The following is a 9,132-nucleotide window of genomic DNA, read 5'->3' as shown; positions in this document are numbered from 1 at the left end:
CTGGACCACAAGAATATTCTGATCCTGCTGAAGGCAGAGTGTCATTTTTGAGGAAAGTTTTAAAGGTTGGATTTACTGGGAGAGGTGAAAAGGATGGTGGTTCAAATGAAGTTTTCAAACTTATGAAAGCAAAGAGACTGATAAAGCTGATCCAGATAACTTGTTCACAAAGTGTGTGGGGGTGGGGGGGTGGCGCGGTTCAACCACTAGGAAAATAACTGAGCTACTTCACAAAGAAAACATATCATATTACTGCTGAAGATGACTGAAGTAAATAGTGTAGGATGGGTTCAAAAGATGGCCAGATTATGTTTCTTTAGAAAACGCACGCACACGAAGCTTTGGTTACGCCGTTTGACCCCCAGTGTGTTCATAAACTCAAATCACAGGCAGTGAGACCAATAAAACCTTTTTGTGAGTATTTTTTTTAATAATATATTTAACAACCAATTCAACTTTCTAACATCATCATTTCTTGAACTTGGTCATCCTAAAAAATAAAAAGTTCAGTATCCAAAAATGTTTTAAACAAAAGTATATACTGGCAGGTAAAACAAAATCAAGTAACAAACAGAGAAAATAAACGAAAAAAAAAAACACATTCCAGCAAGACATCGCTTCTTGTACATCTAACAACTCAGAAAACTGGTCCACTGAGGGCTTCAGCTTGAATCCACAACCATCCAAAATATCTTGCAGACTTAACTGGCATGTCAGTCTTAAAACACTGTACGTCAAAGCAGTCTTCAAGGGGTTAACTGCTGCAGTTAAGTCCTCTCTAGTACCGCAGCTTCATGTCGTCGGGTACCAAAGAAGTTCCCAGCGAAAAATAGAGGTTTGCTCGCTTGCTTATGGCAGCTTTTCAAATGCAAAAACTAAATATATGCCTGAGAAGAAAGTATACAAAAAGAGTGGTTATTGTGGCTCTAATGACAATGTTTATTTTCAGATACAAATGAACTGTAAGACATCATTATGTGCAATGGACGCCAAGAGTTTCACAAATAGCTTACTTTATTATTGCTACTCACACCTTGACATGATATTAATCAGGAAATGAGAGGGAGAGTTCGGATATAAAGAGTGTGAAAAAGAAATAAAGGCTTGCGTCTATACAGTGATTTTCACAACCACGACTTCGCAAAGCGCTTTGCAGCTAAATTAAGTATTTTTGAAGTATTGTAACGCAGGATGAGAGATCAAGAATTGAGAGCTTGGTATACATAGATGGTCATCGCTGCCGGAAACATTTTTTCTTTCGTGGGATGTGGCGAGGCTAGTATCTGTTGCCCATCCCTAAGTTCCCTTGAACCGAGTGACTTGCTAGGCCATTTCAGAGGACAGTTAAGAGTCCATCACACTGCTGTGGGTCTGGAGTCACATGTAGGACAGATAAGGTAAGGATGGCATATTTCCTTCCCTAAAGGGAACTTGTTAATCAGATGGGCTTTTACCACAATTGGTGCTGGTTTCACGGCCATCATTAGTGAGACAAGCTTTAAAGTCCAGGTTTATTAATTGAATTTAAATTCCACCAGCTGCCTTGGTGGGATCTGAACCAGTGTTCTCCATTATCAGTCTCGTGACATTACCACTACACCATCATCTTCCCCATTTATTGATCTTCTGCAAGAAAGGCTAGCATTTACATAGTGCCTTTCACAGCCTCTGAACCTCCCAATATTTTTATAGCCAATTAAGTGCTTTTGAAGAGTAGTCACTGTTGTAGGAAATGCAGTACACAAAGCAAGGTTGCACAAAATGCAGTGTGGTAATAACCAGATGATCTGGTTCTGATTGTTGACTGAGGGGTAAATATTGGCCAGGATACCAGGGAGATCTCCCCTTCTCTGCTTGAAGTAGTGTCACAAGATCTTTCACATCCAGCTTGTTCAAAGTCTCACCTAAAAGGTTTATAACCCAGAACTCCCTCAGCACTGAACTGCTCCCGAGCGTCAACATAGATATTTATGTTAAGGTCTCTCAAGTGGGACTTCAAAAGACAACCTCCTGACTCAGAGGAGACAGTATGCCGCACTGAGCCACATGTGACACCTAGTGGTCACTGAGGTACAGTGAGACAAGACCTTTAAGACAGAGCAGGGTAAAAATTGTGGAAGGACAAGGAAAGTGCAAGAAAATACAACGAGACCGAGGTGCTGATAGTTTCACAGCGGAACACTACAATTAGCCAAATGTGCATTTCTGTCTAACTTCTTTCATAGAATCAAAGCAAGATGACAGCACAGAAGGAGGCCATTCTGGCCTTCATGTTCATGCTAGTTCTCTGCAAGGGCAACTCAGCTAATCCCACTTCTCCACCATTTCTGAATAGCCCTATCAATTCCACAAATTTTCTCTCTCCAGATAATTATCCAATTCCTTTTTGAATGCCTTGATTGAGTCTCCCTCTACCACACTCCCAGGCAGTACGTTCCACATCCTAACCATTTGCTGCTTGAAGTTTTTCCTTAGGTTGCCATTGCTTCTTTTGCCAGTTACCTTTAAATCTGTGACCTCTGTTCCTGATACTACCGTTAATGGGCACAGTTTCGCCCTATACACTGTGTCTAGACCCCTCATGATTTTGAATACCTCTATCAAATCTTCACTTTCTCTTCTCTAAGGAAACAGACCAGCATCTCCAATCTTTCCACATAACTGAGGTCCCTCGTGCCTGCAGCTATTCTCATAAATCTTTTCTGCACCCTCTCTAATGCCTTCACATTCTCCCCAAGGTTGCGCTCGCAACTGGACACAATACTCCAGTTGAGGCCGAACCAGTGTTTAACACAGGTTTGCCATAAAATCTTTGCTTTTTAACTCTATGCCTTCAATTATAAAGCCCAGGATTCTCTATGCCTTATTAACCACTTTCTCAAAGTGCCCCACCACCTTCAACATTCGTGCACCTATACCCACAGATCCTACCGCTGACTCTCCTCATCCTTCCTAGCAAAACTTCTTCCAACACTTCTCTGCCAAATGTCTGTCCTTCCACCCTTAACACAGTATTCAGCTGGGACGTGGAGAAAGAGGAAAAGGAGGAAAGACAGGACTACTCCATTTTATATACAAAGCCATAAGAATATTGAAAAGCCCAGAAAGGACGTCACATAATATAAAAGAACTGGAAAAATGTGTTTCTTGCGTGAGACACAGCAGCTTTCTATTCTTACAGTACATACTATATCTACACCATCTATTGGCAGCAATAGTATACTGCAAGTTTTATTGCATTTTCATTCACACTTGCAGATCAAAATCAGGGAACAATGACAGTATAATGATTTCCAAAGTTCAAGGATTACCAAAATGTTCCATCCACATTCAACTATTTTGGATAAACATGAACCCGGTAAAAGATGACAAATCAATTTCCTTTATTTCAGAATATGCAATATAGCAAAATGAACGTGGACTGTACAAATCAGATTGGCAAGGGTGCCCTGATGTAAGTAACATAATTTCTTGGAGCAGTATGTTCTAGCGTCAACCAGAAAGTGGGCTATTCCTTACATGCAATGATTAATAATAAACAACCTCAAAAGAAGGGGGCATTGAGGCAATCATAACATGATAGAATTTCTTGTTCATTCAGTTTGAAGGTGAAAAGTGCGGGTCTAAGGCGGTGTTTTAAAGGTAATTATAAGGGTATGAAGGTAGAATCGGCTAAAGTAAACCGGAAAACTAGGTTACATGGTAGGACAGTAGAGATGCAGTGGCAGACTTTAAAGATATATAATAACTCTCAGCAAAGATTTGCCCCCACAAGAAAGAAAGACTGAGATGGATGCAACATCCATGGCTAAATAAGGACATTAAGGATAGTATCAAATTGAAAGAAATGCTGTACAGATCTGCAAAGATTAGTGGTAGGGCAGAAGATTGGACAGATATTAAGAACTAACAAAGAAAAATGCTTTTGAACTTGTAAAGTGCCTGGAAGCAGCAGAAACCAACTCGTTTGGAAATGAATTGTACAGTATAACATTTCAGAAGAAGGGGGAATATATCTACTTTTTGGCTGCCAGTATGGCTGAAACTTGGAAGGAGTAGTTAATGTCTCTGAGTTCCTTGTTTATTTTCCACAAGTTATCTGACTGGACTGCAATGGTGAATAAGCAGTTCTGATTCAAAATTAGTTAAGCTAGATTACCAATGCTGCCTCACTTGACTTATTGCTTTGGAAATTTAGATAGAATTGCTGCAAGGAGGAAGAGGCACCACAATATTCAAAATTAACATCTCCAAAAAATTAAATACAACTTCTAGACAATTGTATTGTTTTAATTGTTGGAATATGACCTTTAGTTAAAATGTCACCTACAGAATCATAGAATTGTTACAGCACAGAAGGAGGCTGTTCCCCATAGTGTTTTAATTAGAATTTTTTTGTGCAGTACCAGTAAAACTATTTAATATAAAAGTGGGCAGTCACAAATAGCAGTAAGCTTTAATCCTTGAATTGAGTTCATGAGAAACTTAACTTTTACACTGAATGGTAAAACATATCTGCCTTTGCAATATGAAAAAAGATGGAACCTGCACTAATCCAGTGCTTTTCACACTCAGAACATCCCAAAGCCAATGAATGACTATTGAAGTGAGGCTATAGGAAACATGGCAGCCATTCTGCTCGGATTTAAACTGTTGGCAGGGGGATGGGATCCTGAAAAGTAGTTCAGAGGGGAGAGAAGCTGAGATGGAATTAGAAGTTAAAAACGCTAATGGGCGAGTCGGAAAGGCAGGGGAAACATAGGCTAAAAAAAAGAAAGTGAGTTTAGCAAAGCTAAATGGAATATATTTTAATGCAAGGAGGGTGAGGAATAAGACAGGCGAGCTGAGGGAACAGACAGGCACGTGAGATATTAAAGCCATGACTGGGATTTGGCCAAAAAAAGGGCAAGTTTGGCAGCTCAACATTCCTGGTTATAGAGTATTCGGATGAGATACAGAGGCGGGGTAGAAGGCGGGTGGGGGGGGGTCGCAACATTGATCAAGGAATCAATTATAGCAGTGAGGAGGGATGATATCTTGGAAGGATCATCAAATGAAGCCATATGGGTAGAAGTAAAAAACACAAAAGGGGCAAACACGCTGTTGGGTGTGTACTATAGGCCCCCAAACACTCAGAGAGATAGAAGATCAAATATGTAATCAAATTTCAGAGAAGTGTAAGAATAGTAAGAGTAATAGGGGATTTTAACTACCCAAATATTAACTGGGATAGTTTTAGTGTGCAAGGTAGGGAAGGAGCAAAATTAAGCTGCATCCAGGAGAATTTTTTAGCCAGTACGTAGAAAGCCCAACAAGGGAGGGGGCAATTCTGGACCTAGTATTCAGAAATGAGCCTGGGCAGATGGAAGGCGTATCAGTAGGGGAGCATTTTGGAGGTAGTGATCATAACTCAGTTAGATTTAAGACAGTTATGGAAAAGGATATGGTTGGGCCAGGAATAAAAGTTCTAAATTGTGGAAAGGCTAATTTTGCTAAGATGAGATACGATTTGGCCCAAGTGGACCGGGAGCAGCAACTCGCAGATAAAACTGTGTCAGAGCTGTGGGAGGCATTCAAGGAGGAAATAGCAAGAGTACAGAGCAAATATGTTCCTGTAAAGACAAGTGGAGGGGTCAAGTCTAGGGGAGACCAAGTCCAGAGAACCCTGGATGTCAAGGGATATAAAGGTTAGGATTAAGGAAAGAGAAGCTTATGGCAGATACCGAGGGCTCAATACAGCAGAGTCCTTAGAGGAGTATAAAAAGTGCAGGGGAACTTAAAAAAGAAATTAGGAAAGCTCAGAGAATGGATGGTGGGTAGAATAAAGAAATACCCAAAGGGATTTTTTTAAATATATAAAGAGCAAGAGAATAATGAGGGAAAGAGTAGGGCCAATTAGGGACCATAGAGTTAATATGTGTGTGGGGACCCAGAAGACGTGGGTACAGTCCTCGATTAATACTTTGTGTCGGTCTTCATAATGGAAAAGGATGGCAGAGGTATAAACATCAGGGTGGAAGACTGTGAAATATTAGAGGAAATGAACATAGAGAGGAGGTACCAGTGGGTTTGGCAGCCTTAAAAGTGGATAAATCCGCAGGCCTGGATGAGAAGTGTCCCAAGCTGTTGAGGGAGGCAAGGGAAGAGATATCAGGGGCCCTGGCAGTGATTTTCAAATCCCCCCTAGCCACAGGTGAGATGCCAGGGGACTTGAGGACTACTTATCGTTGTCCCATTATTAAAAAGGGAGGAAAGGATAGACCAGGAAATTACAGTCTACCCTCGGTAGTGGGGAAGTTACTAGAAAGAATTCTGAGGGACAGAATATAACTGCACTTGGAGAGCCACAGATTAATCAGGGATAGTCAGCATGAATTTGTTAAGGGGAGGTCGTGTTTGACAAATTTGATTGAACTTTGAGGAGGTAACCAGGAGTGCTGATGAGAGAAATGCAATTGATGTGATCTACATGGACTTTAGCAAGGCTTTTGATATGGTCCCTCATGGCAAACTGGTCAGGAAAGTAAATGCCCATGGGGTCCAAGGCAAAGTTGGATCCAAAATTGGCTGAGAGGCAGGAAGCAGAGGATGATAGTAGAAGGATGTTTCTGTGGCTGGAAGTCTGTTTCCACAGGGCTCGGTGCTGGGGCCCTTGCTTTCTGTGGTGTACACAAATGATTTGGTCTTAAATGTAGGGAATAATATCAAGAAGTTCGCAGATGACACAGAAATTGGTAGGGTGGTAAATAGTGAGGAGGGTAGCTGTAAACTGCAAGAGGATATCAATGGACTGGTCAGGTAGGCAGAGAAGCAACAAATGGAATACAACCCGGAAAAGTATGAGGTAATGCACTTGGGGAGGGCTAATAAGGCAAGGGATTACACTATGAATGTAGGACCCTGGAAAGTACTGAAGGTCAGAGGGACCATGGTGTGCATATCCACAGATCCCAGAGGGTAGCAGGGCAGGTAAATGAGGTGGTTAAGAAGGCATATGGGATACTTGTATTCTATGCCTCCGCTAATAAAGGCAAGAGCAAGGAGGTTATGCTGGAACTGTATAAAACGCTGGTTAGGCCACAACTGGAGTACTGCGTGCAGTTCTAGTCACCACATTATAGGAAGGATGTGATTGCACTGGAGAGGGTGCAGACGAGATTTACCAGGATGCTGCCTGGGCTGGAGGGTCTGAGCTATGAGGGAAGATTGGGTAGGTTGGGGTTGTTTTCCTTGAAGCAGCAAAGGTTGAGAGGGGGCCTGATAGAGTATATAAGATTATGAAGGGCATAGATAGGGTGGATAGGAAAGCACTTTTTCCATTAGTAGAGGGGTCAATAACCAGGGGGCAGAGGTTCAAGCTAAGAGGTGGAAAGTTAAGAGGGGAGTTGAGGAGAAATTTTTTCATCCAGAGGCTGGTGGGAGTCTGGAACTCACTGCCTGAAAGGGCGGTTAAGTCAGAGACTCTCATAACATTTAAGAAGTATTTAGATATTCACTTGCATTGCCATAGCTTCCAGGGCTATGGGCCAAACGCTGGATTATGGGATTAGTGTCGTCAGATCTTTGTTGACCGGTGCAGATACGATGGGCCGAATAGCCTTTCTGTGCTGTAAACGTTTGAATCTATGAACAAGCTCCCACGAACAGCAATGTGACAATGACTAAAAAGGAGGGAGAAATTAGAGTATGAGAGAAAGCTAGCTAGAAACATAAAAACAGACAGTAAGAGTTTCTACAAGAATTTAAAAACTAAAGTGAGTGTAGGTCCTTGAAACAGTCTGGGAAATTAATAATCGAAAACAAGGAAATGATGGAAGCGTTGAACACATACTTTGTTTCTGTCTTCACTGTAGGAGACTTCGAAAAATTCCCAAAGATAATTGAAAATCAAGTGGTGAATGGAAGGGAAGAACTTAAAAACCACCATCACCCAGGGAAAAGGTACTGGAAAAACTATTAAAACCTAAAGTATGACAAACCCCCAGGACTTGATGGCCTGCATCCTAGGGTATTAAAAGAAGTGGCTGCAGTGAGAGCAGAGACATGGGTTATAATCTTTCAGAATTCATTAGATTCTGGAAGGCTCCAGCAGATTGGAAAATAGCAAATTTAACACCTTTATTCAAAAGAGGAGGAAGACAGAAAGCAGAAAACTATAGGCCAGTTGGCCTAACATGTCATTGGGAAATTGCTAGAGTTCATTATTAAGGGGGTTATAGCAATCATAATTTGATCAGGCAGAGTCAACATGGTTTTGTTAAAGGGAAATGGTGTTTCACTAGTTTATCAGAGGTCTTTAAGTAAGTAAAGAAGCAAGGTGGATAAAGGGGAATATCTAGATGTGGTGTACTTGGATTTCAAAAAACATTTGATAAGGTGCCACATCAAAGATTACCACACACAATAAGAGAACATCATGCAGGGGGTAACACATTAGCATGGATAGAGGATTGGTTAGCGAACAGGAAGCTGAGAGTGGAGATAAACGGGTAATTTTTTTGTTGACAATCTATAATCATTGGAGTGGCAAAATGATCAGCACTGGGGCCTCAATTGTTTATAATTTATATCAAATGATTTGGATGAAGGGACAGATTTTATGGTAGCCAAATTTACTAAATGACACCAAGACAGGTAGGAAAGTAAGTTGTCATGAGGAAGTAGAGTCTACAAAGAGATAGAGATAGGTTAAGAGTGGGCAAAAATTTGGCAGATGAAATATAATGTGCGAAAATGTGAACTTGTCCACTTTGGCAGGAAGAATAGAAAAATCAGTATACTCTATGGCAAGAGACTGCAAAGCTCAGTGGTACAGAGGGATCTGGGTTTCCTGGTTCATGAATCACAAATAGTATGCAGGTACAGCAAGTGATTAGGAAGGTAAGCTGAATGTTGCCATTTGTTGCAAGGGGAATAGAATATAAAAATAGGGAAATTTTACTGCAGCTATACAGGACCTTGGTGAAACCACAACTGGAGTACTGTGTACAGTTTTGGTCTCCTTATTTGAAAAGAGATAAAATTGCATTAACAGTTCAGAGAAGACTCACTCAACTCATTCTTGGGATGAAGTGCTTGTCTTACAAAGAAAGGTTAAACAGATTGGGCCTATATCCATCAGAATTTAGAAGA

The 9,132-nt window shown here is 41.0% G+C and overlaps 1 protein-coding gene across 2 annotated transcripts in view; it reads right to left on the bottom strand.

Annotated features, from left to right (window-relative positions):
• Positions 1–407: 407 nt before the first annotated feature.
• The window catches only part of rnmt (RNA (guanine-7-) methyltransferase), a 32,820-nt gene continuing 24,095 nt past the window's right edge, over positions 408–9,132 (bottom strand). The window contains exons 10-11 of one of the 2 annotated variants that reach the window (XR_005943338.1): positions 7,497–7,661; positions 762–887 (exon numbers count right to left, since the gene is read on the bottom strand). Coding sequence is in view for 1 of the 2 variants with exons in the window: in XM_041190174.1 (XP_041046108.1) it covers positions 850–887 (38 nt within the window). In the remaining variant the exon portion in view is untranslated. Of the gene's footprint in view, positions 888–7,496; positions 7,662–9,132 lie in introns of both variants that reach the window. The other variant, XM_041190174.1, reaches the window with a different exon arrangement.

Source organism: Carcharodon carcharias, chromosome 6 (genome assembly GCF_017639515.1).
Source record: "Carcharodon carcharias isolate sCarCar2 chromosome 6, sCarCar2.pri, whole genome shotgun sequence".
Classification (NCBI taxonomy): Eukaryota; Metazoa; Chordata; class Chondrichthyes; order Lamniformes; family Lamnidae; genus Carcharodon; species Carcharodon carcharias.
The sequence above is the reverse complement of the archived record's forward strand: the minus strand, read 5'-3'. Positions and strand labels throughout refer to the sequence as shown.